This window comes from Callorhinchus milii, unplaced genomic scaffold (assembly GCF_018977255.1).
Source record: "Callorhinchus milii isolate IMCB2004 unplaced genomic scaffold, IMCB_Cmil_1.0 Scaffold6, whole genome shotgun sequence".
Taxonomy (NCBI): domain Eukaryota; kingdom Metazoa; phylum Chordata; class Chondrichthyes; order Chimaeriformes; family Callorhinchidae; genus Callorhinchus; species Callorhinchus milii.
The window spans coordinates 1578943-1606730 of NW_024704747.1; the positions used below are offsets into that span (position 1 = coordinate 1578943).

General features: G+C 43.7%; 1 protein-coding gene across 1 annotated transcript in view; it reads right to left on the reverse strand.

Moving 5' to 3' along the window:
• pdia5 (protein disulfide isomerase family A, member 5) overlaps positions 1–27788 on the reverse strand; it is a 48410-nt gene that overhangs the window by 11447 nt on the left and 9175 nt on the right. The window contains exons 4-14 of the mRNA XM_042336351.1: positions 26458–26541; positions 24896–24941; positions 24409–24501; positions 23290–23350; positions 21828–21895; positions 16485–16576; positions 13745–13816; positions 12719–12855; positions 9937–10007; positions 8413–8576; positions 4993–5123 (exon numbers count right to left, since the gene is read on the reverse strand). Of these exons, the coding sequence (XP_042192285.1) occupies positions 4993–5123; positions 8413–8576; positions 9937–10007; positions 12719–12855; positions 13745–13816; positions 16485–16576; positions 21828–21895; positions 23290–23350; positions 24409–24501; positions 24896–24941; positions 26458–26541 (1019 nt within the window). The remainder of the gene's footprint in view (positions 1–4992; positions 5124–8412; positions 8577–9936; positions 10008–12718; positions 12856–13744; positions 13817–16484; positions 16577–21827; positions 21896–23289; positions 23351–24408; positions 24502–24895; positions 24942–26457; positions 26542–27788) is intronic.

Below are 27788 nucleotides of genomic sequence, written 5' to 3' on the forward strand. Positions count from 1 at the left end.
TCAAACCCAAACGAATATTGATTTTAAGCAGTGATCGTGACTGCGTTGATCCCTCGCTATTTAATTCCAAGTACGGACCCTGTTTACCCACGTACTCTGAACCCACATCCTGTCGCCTTGATTGAGAGAGATTCGAGAGCAATGCTAATTCCCGCACAGGTTTCATTTATTTAGTCTGCTAAACCTGTCCCCTGTTATCGGTGACCGTAAATCATGTGAGGTGAATCGGTAATCCATTTAAAGCATCTACTTACTGTGCAGTGAAATCTGTCTAAGTCCACCTGCGGAGCAATCTAGTCTGACCACCCAACAACACTACCAACAAGTTAACAAGATATGAACTGGACACAGGGAGCTGCTCTGATGACAGACAAACACCCACTGCCATGTTATGCCAGCACAAGAACATCCCCTTCCACCTTCTGATTCATTTCATTTCACAGTAAATATATAATACTCCTTGCTATTGATACAGCGTCTTATCATGTCATCGTGACGTCTCAAAGCGCTTCGCAGAATATACAGTGAAGTGAATTGACTGCATTTTTGTGGGCAAAAGGCAGCAGTGTCCCACAAAAATGCATATATCAAATGCAAGGAATATTATTATTATATATTATACAACTCAGTCAATTGTCCTAGTCTGAGTTTCCAAACCACATTTTTCCCCCCAGCATAACATTTATCATTATCCGATTTGTCGAGGGTACCTGTATTAACCTGTATTGTCATTGCAATCCTCCATTTCTATAAAGTAGAGGCATTTGGATAGGGTAGTGACAGTCACTGGTTGAATTATTTCTTGCGGGGATGAGTGGGACTTTTATCAAAATTCGCCTAAATTAACTTCTTACTCATCATTAATTCGATCAGCAGCTGGAGGAAACGAGTTCCGTAAAAAAAAAAAGAGGAATGAAGCTGACTTTGTAGATAAGGAGCTTGTCAGCGGGAGTAGAGTTGAGACAGGGCACAACAGCAGCCAGGTGCAGAGGGAAGATAGAGAAAGGAAAATAATGAGGACAGGAGACAGAGGAATAAACCGGCGGATGCTACCTGCTTGCTCGGGGGAGTATTTATTTCCTTTGTACCAGCTGGAAAGCCACTTTCCTCAGGCGAGTCAGAGGGTGAAACTTTCCAGGCTTGATCTTCCCGCTCCTTGCTATCAGTCGTGCTTCCGGGGTTTAAGGTAACCTGCCTTAAAAGGATGCCCTTTTCCCTGCGTTTTCCCCCAGCGACTGATGGGCTAGAATTCAGGCGAACGCCTGGTTTTAATACGGGCTTATCATCTTTTAACTTTTCGTAGGTTTCTTGCCTCCGAGCACTTTATTACCTCGCTAATTTTCTCTCTGCCCCTAAGGCATTTAACTCAACCTTTTCCTTCCAGCCTACTCTGCGGTACCTCGCTTAAGCAGCCGTTATTTAATTGCAACTGCTGACAAGAGTCTCTCAGCAATTACAACACTGAGTTGTATTTGTTTAGCGGTTTTCACATCAGGAGGATGTCCCAAAGGCAATGTTTTTCTACCTTCGTAGAAACAGGAGGCCATTCAGCCAGTCGAGCCTGTTCCGCCATTTACTAGATCATGACTGATCTGTACCTCAACTCCAAATACCTGCCTTTGCCCCGTATCCCCTTTGATCCCGATCTGACAAACATCTCTCCAACTCAGTCTGGACAACGTGAATGGATCCAGCCATAATCCACAGCCTTTTGGGGGAGGGAGAGAGAGTTCCAGATTCCCATTACCATTTGCTTGAGAAACTGCCTCCTGATTTCACTCCTAAATGGCCTGGCTCTATTTTAAAGATGACGACACCTTTGTTCATCACCCGGTGAAGCTTAGAATTCTTCAAGAGGGAACTATTCCGACCTGTGGCTACAGTTAGAAACTTTGAGTCATAATTGTGTTCGTCTGTGGTGTCTGTCTGTCTGCAGAGACCGTAGTGAGGAGCTATTTGCATATGAATGACAGCGTTAACAGTAAGGTCGATGAGCTTTGAATGATAATACGTCAAACAGGAATTTCACTCGAGGCTAATTTCATTCGACATTTCACTTCACTTTTTTCCCCCAGAGCTCTTCATCTCCCTCCGTCCTCTCCCTGCTGTTGGGCACTGGGACGGTGGTGAAGCTGGAAATGCAATCAGTCATGGAGAAACTGCTTCTACTGACAGGTGGGGCGGTAACCAGGGGACATAGATTTAAGATAATTGGCAAAAGAACCAGAGGGGAGATGAGGATAATATTTTTTTTACGCAGAGATTTGTTACAGTGTGGAATGTGCTGCCTGAAAGGGTGGTGGAAGCTTTCAAAAGGGAAGTGGATAGGTACTTGCAAAAGAAAAATTAGCCCGGCTACGGAGAAAGAGGGACTAGTGGTAGCTCTTTCGAAGAGTTGGCACAGGCACGATGGGCAGAATGGTCACCTTCTGTGCTGTAAGATTCTATGGTTCTAAGTTCCTGCGTGACTAGGACATTGTAAACAACAACAACATGCATTTATATAGATCCCCTCATGCAGGATAGCACTCCAAACCCCCATCTGCGTGCAAGGCACAACTGAACTCGCGAACTATTATGGAGGTGGGTGAAATTAAGACTTTAGCTATTGGAATCTTACTCTCCCGGCCCTCCACGTACAAGTTGCAATGCAAGAATTTACAATAAAGTACTCCAGCCACAAATGGTCCACAACTCCAACTAGCTACTGCTGTGGTCCCTCTTTGATTGAGAGCTACATTAAAGCAGAAAAGCGTTGATTGCTTAAAACGAAAGCAATCAAGTGGCCCCTTAAAATCAAGATAACACAGACGCTTGCGGTTCAATCTACAAACACACAACCTCAGCATTCTAAAGTTCACTTGGTTCCTCTTCAACAATCGCCAGATTTCTATCCAGTAATATAATCCCGGCAGCTCAGTCAGTTCAACACGGCACTTCCAGAAGGTGACTTGCTTGGCAACTGAATGTCGGAATCGAGCTTGCCCTCTGTGTCGGTCTCTAGTCCGGTTCCTGAGCCAGGAGGGTGGGCAGTATTCCAGGGCACTCGTTGCTGATGACAGCACAGCCCAGCCTGGCGCATCGGCAGGACCTGGAAGGGGCCGACCAGTCACTGGGGGCAGGGAATCCTCCTACTCAGCTCCTGTTAAACCTGCAAGCCAAGACTGTTTGAGGGATGCTGCTATGCTCAATTGGCTGCCATGTTTCGCCCCAAAAAATACACAGTCAATCCACTTTACAATAGATTATGTGAAGTGGTTTGAGATGTCTCAACAATGTGATAAGGAACTACATCAAATGCAAGGATTATCATTTTAATAGTATTATCACAAAATGTTTGAATGAAAAAGGCTCATTTAATCTTTTCCTTCTAGAATACAGTACAATCCAGCTGTCTTCCAGCATCAACTCGTTAACTATGTCCCAGTGATCTACCCTCAAAAACCCTGTCCAATAACCCAGTCCCAGTCATCAATTTGTGTCTGTGTAAAGAACCACTTCCTGGAGGTTGTGCTAAAGTTGCCTTTCACGCCCCTGAACCTGTGCCCTCTTGTCCTATTGACCTGGCTTATGTAAAAGTATTACTTTCTCTAGCCTGTTAAGCAGCTTAGACATCTCTGTAAGACCTCTTCTGAAGAGCCTTAGTATTATCCAGTTAGGCTGGAGGAGGTGAGTGTATATCATAGTGATACAATCGCTGCTTTAGAACCTGCTCCGTAATAATAATAATCCTTGCACTTGATTTGGTGCTGTTGAGACGTTTCAAAGTGCTTCACAGAATATACCGTAAAGTGAATTGACTGTATATTTTGTGGGCGAAACGCGGCAGCCAATTATCCCACAAACAGTTGTGGATTGAGTGACCATACTATTATTTTTTTGCAAGGGATTATTACCCTCGGAAAGTGATCCGACAATCGACTAACAATCCGGTCCCTACTTACTGCTAGGTAAACAGAGGCGTGTGGAGTAAGTAAGGAGACTTAGCTAAGGTTTCACCCTGCCCAGAATCAAACCCGGGTCCTCGCGCTTGCGAGGAGAGCGCTTTAACCACTACGCTACAGGACTCCACTGTAATGTGAACAGCTACAAATGCTATTGCATTAGTTAAAGAAATAATAGTAAAAAAAATAATATTCTCCACATATTCTCCTTAGGTCAACAGCAGTTCAGCATCCCTACAGAGCAGAACTAGGACCCAATGGGACTATCATAGGCATCACACCAGACCCGCTCCATGGTTGAAGAGCTACATTATTGATTCAGCTGTGATTCTCTTTAAAACAAATACATATGTGTATTGCGGTTACTTAGAACAGGATATGTGCATTCAACGAGCGATAGAGTAGATTGAGACTAGTCATTCTGAAACTCTTGAGCACTATTGCAAAAACAGAACAAACAGATTATGTAACATCATCAGTTGATGTAATAATAATCCTTGCATTTGATATAGCATCTTATCATGTCGTTGAGATGTCTCAAAGCGCTTCACAGGATATACTGTAAAGTGTAGAGACTGTATTTTGTAGGGGAAACTTTGTAGTGCCTGTGCTTTGATTCCAATGCCTGCCCAACCTTTTATCATTCTCTTCTGTTTACTAATATTGCCACGAATGGATCTTTAAAATCTACCTGGACAGGTTTAACCTCAGTTTAATTTTTTATCCGAAGGACAGCAATGCCCGTCCTAGGACTGTGCTGAAATATCATCCGAGACTCTAGTCCCGAGATGTGGATTGAGCCCACAATCTTCTGACCCAACAGCAACAACTTGCACTTACACAGCGTCCGTCACACGGGGTAGAGTCTCGGAGCGCTTGACAGTGACGGAGCCTGATGCTGAGCCAGGGGGAGAGAGGAGGTGACCTTAAGCACGGTTGAAGAGGAAGAGACAAGAATGCAAGCGCGGGCGGGCATAACTGAACCAAACCCAGCAAAATATATGGCCCAAATGCAACACCTTGTAGACAAACAAACACACAAACTTACATGGTGCGTAGAACATGACCAGGGCGTGTTTCTTTTTCTTGAGGAATTCCTTAAAGTCTTCGACCCCAAGATGGTTGACACTGCTCTGCTGCTCTTCCCAGGACTGCTCGGGGGGAGGAGGGGCTTGCGGGCTTCAGAATTTGGGGAGAAGGTAGATAGAGAAAAGAAGATAACAAAAGACACGTTAACTTAATTCAGTAGCAACAACTTGGATTTACACAGCGCCCCTCACGCAGGGTAGAGCCTCAGAGCGCTTGACAATGGCGGAGTACGATGCTGAGCAGGGGGAAGGTGACCGTAGGCACGGTTGAAGAGAAAGGTCTTTAGACGTGACGCGAAGATGGGGAAGGAGGGGGCAAAGCGGAGGGATAGGCGGCGAGTGTTCCAGAGGGCACGAAGGCCAAGCAGGAGGCTGGAACAAGCCGAAGGGTTGGGGAGTAAGCAGGTCGGAGAACTAGGGAGGTGCCAGGGCATGAAGAGATTTGAAGACGAATGGGAGGATCCCGAAATCGAAAATTCGGTAGTAAATAAATATTAACCAATTGGTTTTAGAGGCTCAACTGCTGCAAAATATGCGGGCAATTTGGTTTCGTCTGCAAAGGGGCAAAAGAATGAATGTAAGTCCCAATTTATATTCCGGAGAGGTCGCAGCCAATTAGACCCATCAGCTGTCCAATTACTTTGCCACGAAAGGAAGTAACTCAATATCTTGCTCACTCTTGAGTTTTTTTTTCTCTAAACTGTCAAGTCGATTAACATTGAATTCGTATAACAAGTTAAGCAGGTGGCACCAACATCCAAATCATGGTATTTTAGCCCTCCTAGCATTCAACAACAATCACAACTTGCATTTATATAGCATCCCAGAGTGCGGAGCACATGCCGAACCGGGGGGGGGGGAGGTGACCGTGGGCACGATCTGAAGATGAGGAAGGAAAGGGCAAGTTGGAGGGATAGAGGAAGAGTGTTCCACAGTTTCAAGGTCTCTTTGATTCATTATCAGCAAAGGGAGGGGAAGGGGTGGTCGAGTGTTGCAAGAGAAAGATTTCCATTACTCAACTCAAAACTTTTGCGAGGACGTGGAACATGCTGTAGTATACATTATCAATTGGAATGCTTTAAAGGGAGCCAAATAGATTATTGGGAAGTCAGGGGAACAAGGGATATGGAGTAAAGGTGAGGAAATGGGATCATAAAAATGCAATATTATCTAAACGTGTGTGGAATAGGGTTCACCTGCTAAATAGCAAAAAAACACAATAAAAGCAACATCAAAGAAAAGAAAGCAATGATGCAAACAAAAAATCTCAATTCTACCTCGAAGAAAGAAACTTTATCTGAGGTTTGGGCCAAGGTAAATTATCCCGCCCCGCAAAGACTATTGGAACATGGAAGATTTTGCCCAAAATTCATGCCAAGTGAAGATAATAGAATCGTACAGCACAGAATGAGGCCATTCGGCCCATCGTGCCTGCTCTTTGAAAGAGCTACCAACTAGTAGTCCCCTGCTCTTACCCCACAGCCCTGCCAATTATTCCTTTTTAAGAACGCATCCAATTCCCTTTGGAAAGCTATCACTGAATCTGCTTCCATCACCCTTTCAGGCAGTGAGTTCCAGACCGCAACAACTCTCTCGGTAAAAAAAATGTCTCCCCGTCTCGCCTCTGGTTCTTTTGCTAATTATCTGTGTCTGCTGGCTACCAACCCACCCGCTAGAGGAAATGGTTTCTCCCTATCATTTGAGAGGGGATACATCTTTGAAATAGAGATCGTGTAGAAGGGTATTTTATGAATGAGCAGGAAACATGACGGTGCTCTAGTGGAGTTTCTGACACCTGCAAAGCTTCAATGAGACAAATATCTTCTCTGAGCGCTGTAATTTCTACCATTCTATGACTTCTTAATTTTAACATTCTCCTCACTGACAAAAAAAAGGCCACATAAAGAAAATAAATTTAGAAGTGATTGTGACTCATCTAAGTGAGAGCACCTGGCATTATCTGCACTAACTCCCACACACTGAGGTCACTCCATCTATAACTGTCAACACCAAGAACATGAAATAGACTCCCTGCATTCGCGGCCCTAAGAGGAAAATGTCAAGTGCATCATTAGACCAGGAATCGGGCCACTTATTCTCATGAAAATATTCTGTTCCAGTGTCACAGTTAAGAGCTTTGTGGCCAACGATATCTATACAAACACAATGAGGTTTCTGAATACTAATGTGGATTCCTGTAGCTCAGTGTTTAGAACGCTCGCCTCGCAAGCGCGAGGACCTGGGTTTGATCCCTGGCAGGGCGAAACGTTGGATAAGTTTCCTTACTCCACATGCCTCTGTTTACCTCGCAGTAAGTGAGAACCTGGTTGTTAAGTCAATTGGCGAATGGCTTTTTGGGAGTAATAATCCATTCAAAAAATAATAATTTGGTCAATCCAAGACTGTTTGTGGGACGCTCCTGTGCGCAATTGGCTGCCGTGTTTCCCCCCCAAATATATACAGTCTATTCTCTTTACAGTATATTCTGTGAAGGGCTTTGAGACGTCTCAACGAGGTGATAAGATGCGACATCAAATGCAAGGATTATTTTTATTATTATTAACATAGGTAAGTAACGAGGCAGCTACATGCTTATTCATGCATTCTCTGCACTGCTATGTGGTTGACGCAGGAAACCAGACTGAATCTAGCTTCGGGAGTTGAACCGTTTAATTAGGGGTTAGAGTACAGCAGACTTCCCTCCCCCGTCCTTTGTCACTAACGTGTCAGATTAGAAGTAATTACTTTCACTGTGGCTCATGATGATTGACACAGCGACTGACAGAGCCGCTTTATCTGCAGCCAGAGCTCAAGCGGTTGGTGTTGAGCGATTGCACAGGATTAGGGAGCCCATCAATATCACCTGTGAACTACCAAGGACGATAAGCAGCTTCGCAAACTCTCTAAAAGTTACCATACAGAACTAACCCACTGGGTGACAAGACAGTGAAGAGCTGCACACAGCTCCAGACACAGCGCGCTGTGCTCAAAGCAAATCCAGCACCTTACACGAAGATGTTGCATTTGCTTTGAGCACAGCATAATAATAATAAATAATAATCCTTGCATTTGATATAGAGCCTTATCACACTGTTGAGACATCTCAAAGCGCTTCAGAGAATATATGGCATAAAGTATATTTTCTTTATCATTGAGGAAGGATGTATTCCAAGCAGCTAAAAGGACCCTCTTCATCATGAGAATGTGTCCGACTCCTAAGACTCAGCCCTTCCACCACTTGAGCACCACAATGTGCAGCGGCAGGGCTGCAAGTGCAGATTGCTCTTCAGCTTCAAGATACTTGACACTGATTATTTATGAGTTCAAGGAAACACACAAGCACCTAAATGTTGTTCTGCAGATTAATAGCGAGAGCGTACTTGTGGAGCCACTCGATGATCTTGTCCTTGGTCCGCAGGTGTGGGAGCGTGTATTTCTCTTCTGCGTTCTCAAAGTACTTTAGTGTGGGGAATCCAGTGATCTGATATTTCTCTCCCAAGTTCTTGTGAGTTGTGACGTCAACTGCAGCCAAAACTCCTGGGCTCTGGGACAAGAACAAACAGCAATAAAGGGAAGAGGAGGAAGGAGGGAGGAGAAAAGAGGTCAAATGTACAATCATAATATAATAATCCTTGCATTTGACATAGCGGCTTACAAGATTCACAGTTGGCAAAGCTGGGAAGAAAATGCCAGGCGGGCAAGAAAACGGCTGGCTGTTTGTCGTCTTGAGACTCAAGGTTTTTGCTCTGAGTTTCACGTACCAGAAGTTATGAATAACACAACAGATGCTGTTGGAGAATATTGTAAATGACGACTCCAAATACAATTCTTTGTTGATTGCACTTCATCGTTGCCAGACAGGCTCCCAAAATGAGTAGCAAGTATACAAACAAATGCACTGAATAGTAATAATCCTTGTATCAGATATAGCGCCTTATCACGTCGTCAAGACATCTCAAAGTGCTTCACAGAATAGATTGTAAAGTGAAAAGACTGTGTATTTTGACTTCTGGTATTGAGACACTGAAATACAGAGAATTAAGTGTGGTTATGTTGCTCTTCCTTTGTGGAGTCCTGTAGCTCAGTGGTTAGAGCACTCACTTTGCAAGTGAGAGACCTGAGTTCAATTCCCGGCAGAGGGCGAAACCTTGGGCAAGTTTCCTTACTCCACACAGAGCCTAATAATAATCCCTCCAAAACCAAAACAATAATAAATTGGTCATTTTCAATCCACGACTGTTTGTGGGACATTGCTGTGCGCAATTGGCTGCCGCGTTCGCCCACAAATATACAGTCAATTCACTTTACAGTGTGTTCTGTGAAGCGCTTTGGGACGTCCTCCCGACGTGAAAAGCGCTATATCAAATGCAAGGATTATCTTATTATCTTTTTAATCGAATTTGACAGCGTTGATGTTAAGCTTTAAAATCCAGAATAACACTGCTTCACAATCAATCTTCAAGCTATTTCCCCTGAAGGTCTTTAGAAATGCTTGATAGATTGCTGCTAAACGTAGAAGCTCATAAAACAACCACATTAGATTTTTAAGGTTTAAAGTAAAAAAAAAACTCCAGGCTCGATGATGAAGGATTGATCTTCAGAACTCTTGGGGGATTGTGCCCTCCGAAAAAGAACATTGCTTAGTAAAGTTGGCCTTTTAAGGAAACCATACTCGCGGCCTTTTATTTAAAGAGCAGAACGTTTCGGTTTAGTAACATAATGATATTTATCTTTTAAAAAAGGTTGCTTTGGGATTATTATATCAGGATAATGCGAGTGCTTTGAAACACAATTCCCTGGACGTTGTGCAAACACCAGTGATGAAATGAGTGGCCCGTTAAGTTCAATCTGGCCAGCGTTAACGGTAAGTGGGTGGAAACCTGTAAAGATTGGGGTTTCCTTACATTGTCGTCTGTGTTCAGCAACTCGGCAGCTTCTTCATAGTCTGGCTTCATCTTCTTACAGTGACCGCACCCTGCAATGGTAGAGGAATGCAAATAATAATAATACTGCTTGCATTTGATATAGAGCCTTATCATGTCGTTGAGGTGTCTCAACGCGCTTCACAGGATATACTGTAAAGTGGAATATCTCAAGTGGCGGGCATCCAAATCATTGGCTCTCTCCACTAATTTGTGGCTTGCACATCCAATTATTCAACCAGATTTTCACCAGCCTCCTGCTGCTGCTAACTTATTCCAAGATACCTCAGATAAATTGGACCAAATTTGATTAAGAAATTCCTGTGCTGTAAGATGTGATTTTTCGACAGTGGGAATTCACGTACACAGAGAGGGGACGAAAGAGCTGCATCACCTCACATTAGTTTTACCATCAGGTCGTCAACAAATCATGTCATCAGCTGATGAACAAACTCATTTATTGACCAGCTCTACTTGACGGAACATTAACTAATGGCAATTAGTGCCAGCACAACACGATCTATTGCTCAGTCTGGTTTCAGCCACAAGCACCAAACTGGACCAAAACACCTGAGGATTGAGCCGTCTTCCACAATGAGCACATACAAGGCACAGATGGTCCACTCCTCACTCACTGTTATTTCCACGGTTAATAACCTCTGACCTCTATGTCAATGACCAATGCCTTGAGCAGTGTAAGGTGAGAGCCCTCACAAATGCCCTCAAGCTAAGTTACCCAGCCTTTGACTTCGCCTCCAGAATGCAGACTTAATCTTCAAATCACTTTATACTTTGGCACCTCCCAACCTGCTGATTCCCCAACCCACTACCCGCTGCCTCGGCTTGACTGGCTCCTGTCCCCTGTGCCGCACTTTCAGCCACTAAGCCCAGAAACTCTGGAACACTCTTCCTCTATCCCCGATCTTAGCCCCTCCTTTCCCATCTTCAAATCGCGCCTCTTTGACCGTGTCTACGGTCACCTCCCCCGGCTCAGCATCGTGCTCTGCCACCGTTAAGCGCTCTGGGATGCTAACCTGCGTGAGGGGCGCTGTGTAAATCCAAGTTGTTATTGTTGCAGACCCGCTGCCATTTTTGCCTCAGTTTTATAAAAAAATACTCCTGAAAGTCGTCGAAAATATGTATTCAGTTTTAAGAAAAATACATTATGCATAATGTAACTTGAATAAGTTATTCAAGAATAAGTTATTCAAGTCACACTACCTTCTACACATCAACAATGAAACAACCTGTCAGTGAGTGATTTAAGATCCATCAAACATCTATGGATTTCCCCAGCTACCCTGATTTCTGTAGATTGCCAATTTGGCAGGTATAGAATGTTGAGCCATGGAGCGCAGGGGCCCCCCACAGAAATGCACCTCTCCTAGATTCCTCCAACCCCTTCCTTTCGCTCTCCCGTTGACAATCCTGACCTTATGGCTCCTTCTTACCGATTCACTCGAAGCCTTTCAAAAATGTTGAAGACCTCTATTCAATGTCTCCCAAGTCCCCGTTTTTAACCTTCTCTATTTCAGTGAAAACAGTGAATGTTATTTCAAGCCCCTATTCAGACCGGGGTTGCATTCTACCCGGAGGTGGTTCCAAGGAGCGAAGCTAGGTATTGATGCACTGAAACCAGATCAAACCAATGTCAGACTCTGCCACTGTGAAGCACTCTGGGGCGTTATCCAGCGTGAAGGGCGCTACATAAATGCAAGTTGTTGTTGTTATCTGCACTGTACTTGATGGATGCTGAAAATGAGACGTCCCAGCAGTTAGAGACAGGAATCGTTATCCCACTCTTTCATGGCAACAACAACAATAATAATTCTTGCATTTGATACAGCATCTTATCATGTCTTCGAGACGTATCAAAGCGCTTCACGGGATGTGCTGTAAAGTGAATTGACTGTATATTGACTGGGCGAAACAAGACCCAAAGGTGTAAGGTGTTAAAATTGCATTGAACAACAGGTTTCCCGATTTCCCTTCCAGTTTTAAAAGATCCAAAGCAATCGGCAATTATCGAAATATCCCCATTCTTTGCAGAGCAGCTTCTGAGGAGTCATGCCGGAGGCAGTAGGCGCATAAGTGTCTATCGGTATGAAACATGGTTATAATCGACCAAAAGGACTCTTGTAATTCACTGTGAAAGGATGCGAGCGTCAAAGTGAATTCGCAATTAATAAATCACCAAGCCGCTAAGTGCTGAGTTTCAATAATACCTTCATGGAATACATTTATCCAACAACAACAACTTACAGTTACACAGCACCTTTCACGTCGGGAGAATGTCTCAAGGTGCTGGACGATAATAATAATAATAATCCTTGCATTTGATATAGCGCTTTTCACGTCGGGAGGACGTCCCAAAGTGCTTCACAGAACACACTGTAAAGTGAATTGACTGTATATTTGTGGGCGAACGCGGCAGCCAATTGCGCACAACAATGTCCCACAAAGTGTCGTAGATTGAAAATGACCAATTTTTTTTATTATTGTTTTTGGTTTTGGAGGGAATATTATTAGGCTCTGTGTGGAGTAAGGAAATTTGCCCAAGGTTTCGCCCTCAGGGATTTGGACCTGAGCTGGGGGTTGGGATCAGGGAGGACAGAGAGGGTGGGGGGTGACTTAAGGCGCGGTTGGAGAGGAGAATCTTGAGACATGTTTTGAAGGAGGCAAGTTCCAAAGGGTGGTGGCAGAGCGGGTGAAGGCCCCACCGCTGAATGGTACAGCCGTCTTTTGGGCTTGGAATGGAACTTACACGGTGCGTAAAACATGGCCAGGACTGACGGGTGCTCGGTTACAAACGAGTCAAAGCTGTCGTCGGTCAGGTGGAAGACTGCGGAGTCTTGTTCCGCCCAGGGAGCCTCCAGGGCCTTTGGCTGTGGGGCTTGAGGACTTGTAAAGAGAGAAGTAAAAATACAATTTACACGTAGGATAGAAAACGAGAAACAATATATAATATTTATAAGTTATAATAATAATTCTTGCATTTGATATAGACCCTTACCACGCCTTTGAGACATCTCAATGTGCTTCACACGTTATATGGTAAAGTGATTTTTAATAACAATACTATTTTATTCGCAATATTAACAAGCCTCGAAAGTTTGAGGAATCGTCTTTAAAAAGCAGTTTACAAAAGAAAGCAACTCCCCAAGGAACTAAGGCTAGGTTTCATGCGTCCAACACAAAAAAATTGAGAAAACTGGTTATAAAAAGCGAAGTTACTCAAGTGAAGGATTTAATAATAATGCTTGTATTTAATATTGTGCCTTATCATGTCGCTGAGACGTCTCAAAGCACTTCACAGGATATATTGTAAAGTGGATTGACTATATTTTATGGGCGATTCAGCAGTGTCCCACACACAGTTGTGGATTGAGTGACCAAAGGTAGCCCCTTCTACATATCATTCAACCACTCTCAATACTCGATCCTAATACTGGATTCTCTGTGTGGCATTACAAAATAATTCCGAGATGATCTATAGTTCTGGCAGTAACTTACTGGCAAAGATTTGATTAGGTCGAGAGAAGGGACACTTGTTATAATGAGAGTAAAGTAGTTAAACACAATGAGCTATTAAAACGTGCCTGAGATAATTAGGCTGACGGGCGGCTTACAAGGATTCATAGTGTCAGCGCTCTGAAGTATTTATGTTTCGACTGCACTTAAATAGCCTTCAAGCACCAAAATGAAATTGTCCTTTGTACCCAAGCCAGAAACATAGGAAGATGAAGCGCATGTAATTTGCTTCAGAGTCACAGCATTCAATCTTACTCACTTTTTCATCCACTCAACAAAATCTTGGGCTGTCGCGCCGTAGTTTTCAAAATTAAATAGAAACTTTCCTTTGCTGTGAAACAGAACAGGAGAAAGAGAGGGGGGGGGGTAGGGAGGGATGGAGGAAAAAGGTTCATTAGCAAGGTAATCCATCAAAACGTCTAACATTACAAAGCACCTAACAGTGTATCTTATGAAGGCTGAAATACAACAACAACTTGCATTTGTATAGCGTCCTTCACATGGGGTAGCATCCAGGAACGCGCGACAGTGGCGGAGTCTGACTCTGAGCCAGGGGGGAGAGGGAGTGGGGAGGTGATCGTAAGCACGATCAAAAAGAGTCACGGGCAAACCAGATCCTGCTCTCAACCCAGTCCAGCAAAGAACAAAAAGCATCAAATATAATGGGGGATTTCATAAAGGTGTTCAAAATTATGAGGGTCTTTGACAGAGTAAATATGGAGAAACTGCTTCCTCTGGCGGGTGGATCGGTAACCAGAGGACACAGATTTAGGATAGTTGGCAAAAGAAGCAGAGGAGAGACAAGTAGACATTCGTTAACCCAGCGTGTTATATGGTCGAATGCAAGGCTTGAAAGGGCGGTGGAAGCAGATTTGATAATAGCATTCTAAAGAGAATTGGATAGGTAATTACAAAGAAGAAATTTGCAATTGTGGTGGGGTGGTGGAACTAATTGGGTAGCTCTTTCAAAGACCCAGCACAGGCACGGTGGGCCGAATGGCCTCCTTCTGTGCTGTAAGATTCTTTGATTCCATAATAGATTTTCTTACATTTTATAGATCAGAGGGTTGAGGCACATTGCCCTTAAAAAAAACACACAGGTATCTGATAATGATTCAAAAAGGAAACAGCATCTACACCTTGAACTCCAGGGGACTGTCAGAGAACCAAAGAACTTTTTAAAGAAAGCATTTAAAGAACGCATTACATCTGCGAGTGGTCGGGATGAAATAGTCTTGGGAAGTAATTTTGAATTAAAATGCCTGGATTTCAAAGACAACACACTGTCACAAGCACTTTGTGAATTAATCTAAATATCTTCTTGTCTTAATGAGACTAACAACGGCAATGAAACTGGGCGAAATTTCATTTCAAATTCATCAGCGCTCCCTCTCCCCCAGCAGGGCTGTTGCGTTGCAAAACACAACTCCTTTTTTTTAGGCAATGAAAACAATCTCTTGCATTCTGACAGGTAATTCTTCTCTGAGCTCTAGCCGAAAAGTGGTCTCCCTCTATCGGTGCCTCTCAATGGATCGATCGATAAACTCTCCTATGAATTTTCCTCCAGCTCTTCCCAAACTCCAAGTATAATGCTACACGGCTCCTTATTTTTTTTTGGCCTTCTCCTGGTCGAAAGTATAATAATAATAATAATCCTTGCATTTGATATAGCGCTTTTCACGTCGGGAGGACGTCCCAAAGCGCTTCACAGAACACACTGTAAAGTGAATTGACTGTATATTTGTGGGCGAACGCGGCAGCCAATTGCGCACAGCAATGTCCCACAAACAGCCGTAGATTGAAAATGACCAATTTGTTATTGTTTTTGGTTTTGGAGGGATTATTATTAGGCTCTGTGTGGAGTAAGGAAACTTGCCCAAGGTTTCGCCCTCTGCCTGGAATTGAACTCAGGTCTCTCGCTTGCAAAGCGAGTGCTCTAACCACTGAGCTACAGGACTCCACTCCATTCTTATAATAATAAACCTTGCATTTGACATAGCGCCTTATCATGTCTTGAGATGTCTCAAAGCGCTTCACGGATTATACTGTAAAGTGAATTGACTGTATATTTTGTGAGCGAAACGCGGCAGCCAATTGCTCACAGCGGCGTCCCATAATGAGTCATGGATTGAGTGACCAAATTATATTTATTATTATCTTTCTTGAAGGGAAAAGCGATCCCCCAATCAACTAACAACCAATTTACTGCTCGTTAAACAGAGAAGTGTGGAGTAAGGAAACTTGCCTACGGTTTCGCTCCGCCCAGGAATCAAACCCGTGTCCTCTTGCTTGGGAGGCGAGTGCTCTAACCAGTACCAGACTCCATTCTTTCCCTGAATCCTCAAGACAAAGCTCTTCGTGTGCCTCAGTCGCCACTAAACCGATGCTTGACGTTACCTAATCACTTCAGTCTAGCCTGTCTTGTCAAGCTCGAAGATGTCTGAATTATGGGTCTCGCCCTTCAACTTTCACCTTTCAAGTTGCAATAAACCAAACGTTATAACAGAATTTTCCACGTAGGAGCCACTAAATAAGAATGGAGGGCATCAACTTATTTTTTTACCCTATTCCTATCTCACCCGGGTTCCGAACATACCTTGATTCTCACATTCTCAAACTCTGCCCTGGCTGAGATTAATGTGCATTAGACCAGTTAATCACATCTGGGCTGAGATTAGCCCATTTTTATTAGGTCAGGGTATCAAGGGATATGGGGCTAAGGCAGGTGATTGGAATTGAGGTACAGACCGGCCATGATCTAATAGAATGGTGGAACAGGCTCCAGGGGCTGAATGGCCTCCTCTGTTCCTATGGTCCAATGTAACTAACCCTCAGGACAGACCACGGACCCGGTCTGGATCGATCATTCAGTTTCACGCTTAGCTGTCTACTGCCCTACTAAATGGGAAATGTTGGCACAGAAAACAAAAGCATTGGAACTACAATGGACCAGGATAGATGAGGCTGAGAATTACATAGATGCATCAAAGGCAACTTACTCAAAGTAGCAGAAGGTTGGGTATCCTTTCACATTAAATTCCTGTTTAATTCCATCAAACTCGGCTGGATGAACGTTCATTCCAGCCAGTACCTTTTGAAAAATCACAGTTCAACACGTAAGGTCTAACAGGTAGCTGACATAGACAAATTACTTATAGCACGCTTCACTTACTGTAGTTTATTATAAAATATGTTCATACCAAACGATACGTTAGAAATTTAGATTACAATAATACTCGTATATGATGTTGTGCCTTATCACGGCGTTGAGACGTCTCAAAGCGCTTCACAGAATATACTGTAAAGTGGATTGATTGTGTATTTTGTGGGCGATTCAATGAAATCTACACAGACTCACAGCTTAATGTGGACATCAACTCTATCCAAACATGGGCCTTTCTCAGGTCCAGTAAACAACCTATTCATTGAACAGATTTTCTTACGTTTTACAGATCAGAGGCCTGAAATTCCAACTAGTCTTAGCTTCAACACCATTGTCTTAAAAATTGGAAATTTGGATAGTCTCAGTTTGGAACTGGATCACGGACCGAATCTGATGATAGTCCTGAACTTTTCACACTAAATGTTTAGTGCCAAAGTGAGCGTAACTTGGGCCTCAGAAGTTCAAATGACGCACTAACATTAAAATAAAACATTGTTAAAAGTTACAGTCATCAGGCACTTGTTGGCTCAGGCGGCAGATGTGTGATGACATCTTGGCTCCAATTCCTAAGACTCGCCCTTTGCTCAAGAAGGGATGGTTTGGGCCAGTCTTGGTAAATGATGAACTTTTGACTCAGGGAAAATGGCTAATGAGAGCGGATCCATCTCGCAAAAAGACTTGAGCGGTTGGCCAAAGCTGTATTCAACAAAGACTTGGATGGAAAATGGAAGAGCAACAATCAACAAACAGGTTCTGGAGTTGACTGAGAAGCAGATGAGATGAGAGGAATGGATTCCAACTAGGGAGAAAAAAGACTGAGTGAGAAGCCAAAGCTGAGATGGTTGGGTTACACTGTATTCAAGAAAGACCTAAATGGAAAAGCAACAATGGGCAGTGAGCTGGAAAAGGGGAAACTACAATGGACAGGTCTGGTGGTGTCCCTAGCAAGCCTAGGTATGACAACGGATAGAAAGTCAGTGCCAACAGTTATTGGTTTGTCAACTGTACAGCTACAACGATAGAACACGTCATCACAAAGAGGGCAGGTGGGGCTCTCACCGTCTCAAGCCCATCAAGTGCTTGCCAACTTCTGGACTATTATGACCCCGACCGATATAAAACAGGAACCCACCCAGACACGTTTCATTTCTCTCTTGTTCTTCCCGACAAATTACTATCTCCATTTCTTTGTGAATGAATTGAACCGAACTTGCATTCACTGCACTGGATAGTTGACAACTCAAACTCTGAAGTGCTGTAGTTACTGATTAAGTTATGTTTACTGCCAGGTTTCCTAATCCTACAGTCACCTACGTCGATTCTCCCGAAAAAGTACCTCCGTATCTACTCACCAATCACATTCAACAGACATTGCCGAGCCTCAGAGTTGTGCAAAGGCCACAATTGAGCATATTGATCCATGGACTGAATGAGGTGTGATGGACTGAATGGCCTATTATTCCACACTCTCGCACCAAATTCCCAGGATTGTCCCTGTGTTTCTCCAGTTCTCCCTCCCTTCATCTTCCTCCACTTTTTTTCCCTGAGTTGGAGCTGGGCTTGGGACAAAATACTTGGCTCAGCTCACGTGTGAAAAACAATGTTTTTTGTGTCCCCAACACAGACTGACCGCGATGGAAAATGATCCACGCAAGCGCACAAACGTACCTGAATTATGCGCTGTGTGGAGCGTTTTGGGTAGCGGTCGTAGGTGGGATGACAGCTCTGGATGGGTCATCCTGCAATAAGGTTTTCAAAGTTAGGATTGTCCGCTACAAGATTTCAACTTATTTTTCCTCCCAGTCTCCCTGGGGGGGGGGTTGGGGGTATTGGGTGTGTATGTGTGCGTGAGGGCAGGCAGCCAATCTGTATCAGACCTCTGCCAATGCCATTTCCAGCTGACCACTCGAAGGTCACAAGGATCACCTTGGGGAGGGGTGGGGGGAGGAAAAACCTTGTCCTTTACTAATAAGAGTAATCCTTGCATTTGATACAGTGCCTTATCACGTCTTTGAGGTGTCTCAAAGCTCTTCACTGAATATACTGTAAAGTGAGCCGTCTGTGCATTTTGCGGGTGAAACGTGGCAGCCAAGTGCGCACAGCAGCGTCCCACAAACAGTCGTGGATTGTTACTATTGCTGTACCACACATTGAACTTCCCTCCGTCCACTAAGCTGCCCAGTTGCACAAACTCTCTCTCAATCTGAATATATCCTTTTCTTCCCTTTCAGTCTCCTGTACTTAAAAGAAAATGTGTTTGGATCCCTTGGCTTCCCATCACAGCTCACAGGAACTCAGTTACATTGATGCTCTATTCTTTTTACAACGCTTCCTGATGTCTTGGAAAGGCACTGAGAAGCAATAATCTATCTGTCTTCCCATCCGAAGCTGTGTGCATTGTAGTGAGTGGCGTGGTGGATAGTCTGAAAGACGTCAGAGGTTGGCAAGGCTTTCTGCTCAGCCTAGAGAAGAAGAATATTGGGAGGAAGGTCCTTCAGATGCCCTCCAACAGCTGATCCAAGAATGAAATTGGCAGAGACCAAGGAAGGGGTCACCTTATAACAGCCAGGGAGGGGGAGTAGCAGGGAAGGAGGAGAGAAAGAGTGAGAAGGGCTTTGTGGAAGAATTATGTATGATGACGCAGTCGATCAGAGCGGGCCATAACATTTAAAGGAACACTCCAGGCTGTACGTTCAACGTTTAACAAATAGGAGTTGCCATTGAACCCGATGAAGATTCCCCAAAGGTTTCATTTAATTTGCAAGGCGCATTGTATCGCGTTGGGCTTATTTCAGGTGCTCCATTCAAGCTGACTGATTTGGATTAACCCTTTAGAATGTTACAACCTTGCAATCACCCTGTTAAGTGGAGGATGAGCAGGAAGTTAGTCAGAAAGCCAAGCTGACACAAATTACTCATTCGCACCCACGATTACAAAGCAGTAGGACAGGATTTGAGGACAGGCCACAACGAATCCTCAGTCACCATTACAAAACCAATTCCCATAGAGGAGCAAATCTGGTAAAACAACCAGCAAGCACTTTGGATTCGTTGCCAAGTAGATAATATATATGTATATATATAATCTCTATCTTGAAGAATCAAAAATGAACTGTTCTTCCGAAATGGACAATAGGGCTTTTTATGCTCGGCTTGAGGTTGAAGACCAATTCAAACCAACGAGTTCAAAGTCTTCTCGAATATCCATTGGATCTTCTGATGAACATCAAAGCAGTTGACCAACTTTAATCAACAGGTATAAAACAATCCACATGGGAAGGAAGAGGGAGAAGACATTTGATGCACAACCATTCATCGTAAAAGGCAGTGAGACATACTCCCTCTTCTGAGGTTAAAGAATGGGGATAGAAGTGGTGCAGAACATTTCCTAATCCATCTGACTTGGGTTACGCCTGGTTTAAGAGATCTATTGATTTATCCACACACGTGCATCAAAATGAGACACCATTAGATCATGAAACGCATCTCATTTTGCCTCCTTCACTCCTCCTTTTCAGACTTTTGCCAAGGTTTAGATTCAAAAGCATAGCTGCCCTCAATTCCATTGGCTCAAATGCCCATTCACAAGTGAGCCAGGACATTAAAAGTGAGCAGGCAAGTGTTATTTCTTTTTTGTGGGGATGGGGATGGGAAGTGTAATGTAGAATCACATTCTAGCCTGATAATATCCTCACCAGATGGGCACAATATGAACATACCAGCAGAGTTGCTGGATATCAATAAGGACCAATAATGGATCGTTGCTCTGGAGAGTATAGGCATTGCTGAATAGGGAAGAGGGGAAGTTTGCCATCCAGTGTTGCCTTCCACCATCCTGATAGTCACTTCGACATGTTATGCCTTGTTACCCTCACATTCATGAGGACAGCACTGCAGACAGTTACCGTTGAATAAGCCATTGGTGTCAGCATGTCCAGCATGCTCCCGGACAAAGAATGATCAGTTGGGATAGATGCTCAAGATCTAATACTGTCCAATGAACAGCATTCTAGTCAACATCTTCAAAACAGGCAGGACAAGAGACGAAGAGGACAGTACAAACAAGCTGATCACACACATTTCCAGCTCTGAACGTGTAATAGCAGAGACCTGGGGGCAAGTATTGCTTTTCCAATAAAAGCATTTCACGGAATTCTCCCCCTAAAAAAAAAAATCACAAACCTAAAGCAGTTGAAAAGCTTATCAAAGGTTTCATTTCAAAAACATTTCCTTAAACCTGAAAAATGATTTGCGTTATCTGTTTGGGAGTCACTGGTTGAAATAGCTGAATAGATTATTAAATGGGAGAAAAATGCAGGAACATTAATGACTGGCCAGATTTATCTGCAGAGAAAAAAGTTAATCCTTCTATTTGATATAGTTCCTATAGATTTTCAACATCTGAAAGCATTTCCCAGGCAATTGCTGCCAAGTTTAGCCAATACGTTTCCGTAGGAAAATGTGGCAGCCACGTTGTGCACAGCAATCACCGACAAACCTTGAAATGAATGACTGGTTCATCTAGACGATTGTTAGCCAGGACATTGCTAGTTTCCAATAAAGTCAAAAGATTTTTATGTCCACATGAACAGGAGGGTGGGACTTTGGTTTAATGATAATCTTTGCATTTTGACATAGCTCCTTATCACGTCTTCGAGACGTCTCAAAGCGCTTCACGGAATATATTGTAAAGTGAATATACTTTATGGACGAAAAATGGCAGCAGTGTCCCACAAACAGCCGTGGATTGAGTGACCAAATTTTTTTTTTTGAGGTATTATTACCCCTGGAAAAGCGATCCGCCAATAGACAAACAACCGGGTTCCTACTTACTGCTAGGTAAACAGAGCCGTGTGGAGTAAGGAAACTTGCCCAACGTTTCGCCCTGCCTGGGAATCGCACCCAGGTCTCTCGCTTGCAAGGCAAGTGCTCTAATCACTAAGCTACAGGACTCCAGGTCTCACCTGAAGGACAGCATCTCTGAAAATGTAGTATTGCCTTAGAGAGTCAACCTGAAGTGTGAGCTCAAGTGTTGATGTAGGATTTGAACCCACAACCTTCCAACCCAGAGTTGCTACCAACTTAGCCAAAGCTGACCCATCACTTAAAGAGGAAACTTTAAATAAATGGTATTGGTTTTGGGCAGACTGACCATTAGTCCTGAGAATTTAATACTTACATATGAACCCTTTAAATCTGTGGCAGCCTGTTGAAAGGCTGGCTTCATCCGCTTACACACCCCACACCCTGACACCCAAGGCAAGGATCGAGTCAAAGGCGACAGCAGCAGGGAAACAAAAAACAAAGACAAGACATTGTGCTAAATGATTTAAAGCCTTAACACACAAAACAATTCTGCCACAGATCATTGTGCGACTGACATTACAATCAGCAGGACAAATTTAGCACTCATCCCTAATTCAAGTTCATTAGATGGAAGAAGGCGTGATAGGACTGACAGTAATCAACGGTTTGTTCCAAACTCATATGTCGGTGAATCTGCAACTTCTTATCAACGGCTGTGATTTCATTTCCATTTCAGATCAGCTTGATGTTCTCCAAACTCCATTTACCCTCTCCTAGATCGCACAGTATTTATATTCTTTCAACGTTTACGTTCTTTTCTTGCAAAGGTTTAGTGGAAATCTGAAAATCTCTCCCTCCCTCAAAAGGCTAAGGATTATGGCTGGATCCATTCACATTTTCAAGACTGAGGTGGAGCGATTATTATTAGGTTTGGGTATCAAGGGATACTGGGCAAAGACAGGTCATTGGAGTTGAGGTACAGTTGAGCCATTATCCAGTAGAACAGGCTTGAGAGGCTGAATGGCCTACTCCTGTTCCTATTTTGCTATATAAGGTTTTGGGAAACGCACACTATCATTCACAAATTTACAGGATTCCAGGCAGCACCTTTATAGTGAGTTTGCAAACATAACTAACCTGTGCCCCAATGCTAGTGAACTTGTTGTTCTGGGCTTACATAGAAATATGTGATTGTTTGTGTGTGCTGGACCCCATCATTGTCTTTTGTATTGGGTGAAAAGAAACTTTAGAACTCACTACCACTCACGATCTATTCCACTCACCCAATGACTGCAGCTGTGAATACGCATGAGAGCTGGGGACAGTTCTGAGCTAGGTGAGGGGGAGAAGGCAAAATCAGCCAGGGTCTCCCGCATCTCTTCTCTCTCCACCCCCACGCCTCCCCACACAGTCTAAAAGCCTGCAGACATTTGCACATTGAAACGCATGCCCCGAAGGGAAGGAAAAGGAAGAATTTGATGAGTCAGAACGGACTCGGGACATCATGTCTTGAGGTGTGGGAGCAGGTCAACCACCTGTGCTTTTCATTCCGCCTTGTGAGCAGGATCTGCATGGTACAGGATAGAATAAAGCAGGATGGCCCAACTAGTGGCCCACGGGCCGCACCCGGTCCCTCTCCCTCCATTTCATCTGGCCCACCCGCTCCCTCCATAACCCGTAAATGTTATGTTCCTGGAAGGGAAACACAAAAATATTGCGGACATATTCTCAAATAGGGCATCCGGTCCTCGGCGGCCAAAAGGTTGGACACCCCTGGAATAAAGGGTTACACATGAAGCAGGATTTTCAGCGGGGTCACCCACAGCACAACTTACATGGTGCATAGAACATCACGAGAATAGTCCTCTCTTCCTTCTTCAGCAGTTTTCTGAACTCCTACAAAAACAAGGAACATAATGACCAATTACTGTCCTCACTTTCGGCAAAATACCAGGACAATGAAAGCGGAAGAATCACATGAATCTTTTCTTTACAACTTTGTTTTTTTTTTGGTCAGCTGGATGTCTGACCCATCACCTTGCTTACGAATGTCCAAACCAAGCTGAGAATTCCATGCATCCTACCTACATGGAAATCCTAGAGATAGATTGTTGGAATGGTATGCGCTCTCTCTTCCTGGAAGAACGTAACCTGCGCCTAATACTTTTCCAGAGAGTATCAGGCGCAGGTTGGCAAGAGCGAAGGCTTGGGGGAGCCCAGAGTGTGCGTTGGTGTAAATGCTGGAGCCTAACCAGCTAAAACCGCATAGCTTGCCATTGATATTGCTGTCTGGCCAGCTTTCCCGCTGCCAGTCCAGCTAGGACCATCTTACCCGTTAGGGCTTTGGCTTGCAGGGTTAACAGGAGCTGAGTGGGAGCATTCCCTGCCCCCAGACACTTTGGACTGAGTACCTTTACAGATAAAGGTTATTGTGACAGTTAAATGGTTTTTCACGCTGTTGACACATTTCTGAATGACGGGTAGGTTCAAGTAAACTAGATTGGTTTGACCTTATATCTAGCCAAACCTATGTATAGAATTGCTGTATGAGTCTTGAATGTATCTCTACGTTTCAACAGGATGCTGAGGTACAGGTACACCCATATCCCAGCCAAGTCAATATATATATATATACAGTATATAGATATAAACCTCAGGCAAGTTTCCTTACTCCACACGCCTCTGTTTACCTAGCAGTCAGTAAGAACCCGGTTATTAGTCGATTGGCGGATCACTTTCCGGGGGTAATAACCCCTTGAAAAAAAAATTCACGACTGTTTCTGGGACGCTGCTGTGCGCAGTTGGCTGCCATGTTTCGCCCACCAAATACGCAGTCAATCCATTTTACAATATGTTCCGTGCAGCGCATGGAGATGTCTTAACGGCGCGATGAGGCGCTGGATCATATACAAGGATTATCATCATTATTAATGTTTTCAGGAAGAGTGACAAACCTTCTCACTGTCGATGTGAGCCACGTCCCTGGCCTCAGGATTCTCTTCCCACAATGGAGCACCTTCTGGGTCCCTCATAAACGCCACCACTGACTGCAGGCAATCAGAACAGCAGAGAGCTCATGAATTCCAAACTCTGGCGTACAATTACCCCATCCCACTCTTCAGTACTCAATTGTCTGTGTTTGCGTCGGAGGATTAAAGAAAACGACAGCATTTGCATGTACAATTTCAGATTTTAACAGTGTTGTTCCGTCGTGACCCCAGTGAAGTTTCTCAAAGACTGGGTGGACAGGGAAGGAGATTACAATATCAATTGTAACAGAACAAACAGTAGATGAGGTTGGTTATTTCTCTGCGAGGAGGGGAATTTCCTTTGTCTTGTACAATTCATTGTTGTTCTTGTACGGCAGCCACAAGTGAAGGGATGGACCTTATTTATCGTACTTAAGAGAGCAGAGGCACAAGGGCAAAAGCAGATACTGACCTTGTGTGTTTCGGGTCTGTTATATTCAGTGTGGAAGGCACCATCCCTACAGAGATAGTAACAATCAGATTACAGCACCATCAGAGCAGCATGAAACCAATACAACAATTACATTTACACAGCGCCTTTCACTTTGGGAGGACCTCCCAAGGCACTGGACAGTCAAGGATTTGGGCTTGAGCTGTGGGTTAGGATCAAGTTAGGTGTTAGGATTAGGGTTAGGTGTGGAGGGCAGGGAGAGAAAGGTAGGAGGATGACTGAAGGCGAGGTCAAAGAAGAGGGTCACAGGGTTTTGTTCTCATTGCAGATAGAGTAAATGGAGAAAATTCTGAAGATAAAAAGTCGCAAATTTTACGACGGATCACTTGGGAATTCCAGAAACGAAAGTCAGCCTTAACACCTGATCACAAGCAATAAGGGTAAGTGAAATCCGCAGAGATTTTTTGGTTAAGCAGCTTGGTGTGGGGTGGTGGCGTGGGGGTGGGGGGAGACCCCTTTAGATAACTCATACACCAAAGTGCATTCACTCATCGATCAAGCTGACACTCAGAAACCTGACAACACGAAGGAGCGTGTGGGAATAGAAGAAAACACACAGCGTTCTCATTAATCAGACCGCCAGGCTGACGGGCCATCATTTTCACATGCGTGCTTGCTCACTGCAGAGGTAGCATTCCCTGATTGCCTTTCAGCACAAAAATCTGACATTGTCCCCGTCACATTTCTGCCAAGGGCACGGAGATTCAGCTCGCTGACATGCACATACGCAGCATGCCCACTTAAGGATAGTGACAGCGAGGGTCTCTTATGTAAAAGTTTCCCATGGGGAAGGAGGGAGGATGGAGAGCAGGGAAATAATGAAAGGAAAATGACAGTTTGTGTGTGCTGTAACGTACCGCACTCTTAGGAACAGGGAGGCTATTGACCCTATCAAGCCCCCTCCATCAGTTTATAAGAGCACAGCAGATCTTTTAATCTAGTTTAGCGCACAAAAGTCACTGCACTGCATGGTACATCCTGCGATGGGAGGTTAAATAAAATGACAATAGGCAATTAGGTGGTTAGAATGTGGAAATATCTGGCCACAAATCATTGTTGAAGCAGATTATAAATTCTTTCAAAAGGGAAATAGATGACACTTGATAAAAAACAATATTAAAGAGTGTGGGGAACAAGTAGGAGAGTAGGTCTAGACGAGGTAGAGAGAGAGAGAACACCAGGGCTGACTTGATGAACTGAATGCCTTGTTGTTGAGCTACAATTATCTAAGGCAAGCCAGGAATGGATTATAAATCTCCATAATAATAATAATGCAGACATTTGATATAGTGCCTTATCTCACCATTGAGACATCTCAAAGCGCTTCACAGAGGATATAATACAAAGTGGATTGACCGTATATTTTGTGGGTGAAACTCAGATGCTAGATATTGATTTTCTGAAAAATGAGACAACAACTTGCATTTATATAGCGCCCTTCTCGAGGGGTAGCATCCCGGAGCGCTTGACAGTGGCGGAATCTGACACCGAGACCTCAGTGAGGGAGCTTTGTTTGTGCTTACTTGTAATGCAGTAATTCAACCCCGTTTCTCTTGGAGTGAGGGTCCACCTTGATCTTCTTGCATAACTTCCTGCTCTCGCCATCCCTGTGGGAAGAGTGGAGTGTGTGACATGACTGTAAATGAAACACCCATTTCCTTTATTCAAAGCTCTGCAAAGGCAAAGGACCCTTCAGATTCCTCCTTCGTGGGGGGATTCATCCGGTTAAGGGATGAGATTCAATGAACAAAGACCCCCTTGGTCTGGCAAGGCCCCTCTCTTACACCCCCCCCACTCCCGCCTCCAGCCTCCCCTCTCTTCACCAGAAGCTCAATTTGCATAACAAGTTTTGAACTTAACATAAATGAAGTTTGCCATTAGGTAGCACTAAAAAGTCTACTTGCTGAACTCCTTGCAATGGTTTCTCTGACTATTAATAGCCATTGCAAGGCAATTTTACCACCTTATGCTGGTTACTTTGAAGGCGATAATTTAATCAGGGCAACTCTGGAATCAATAGCAAATCGAATCCAATTCAGGCACCATACACACNTTTTTTTAAACAAAGGAGTAAAGAATATTACAAGAATAAACATGACCTTTACTTTCCTAGCAACTGATAGTTATAAAAACTTTATAACGAATTGAGTTTCTTGAAAATGTTACATGTCAATGAATACCTAGCTCGCTGGCTAACATATTGTGTGAACAGTATTGGCATAGACACATCTGCTAAACAAATGAAAAGCTAATTTACATAGCAAATTAAATACTGTATCCTGCTGTGCTGAGTGAAGAAAGAACAGATTATCCTCCATATAATTCTCCAAGGGCGACTGTGGAATACTATTTTTATTTCACTCATGGGTAAAGTTGAGAGCGAGTTATGAAGGTCTTCCACACGAGTGGAATAAAAATCTTGATCGCTTAACAAGAGTAAAACATAATTGCAAAATACTAGTGAAGAAATGAGTAGGATTATGCTCATAATTAGAATGCACACCACCGTCTCCATTGGATGTGTTACAAGAACTCTTATCTGATCATGAAACAAAATCCTTTAAGTCCTATACATCATTCATGAATTGTGCTGGGCCCTAATGACCTTAATAAAACTGAACCAGTGCAACAGTGAATCACAATAACCTTTACTTATGACATCCCAAGTATGTGTCACGCCACTGTGGGAGTAACTTGCATATTAATGGCGCAGCAGTGTTCCCAAACACAACGTCTCTCCCGTACTGACGAGCGTAAAAGCAACTTAGACATTCCTTTGCTATCCTCGACAATGCAAGGATCCACAAGCAGCGGGTCACGCCAGTCCCCAACAAGTACAAACCAGTCTCTCTAC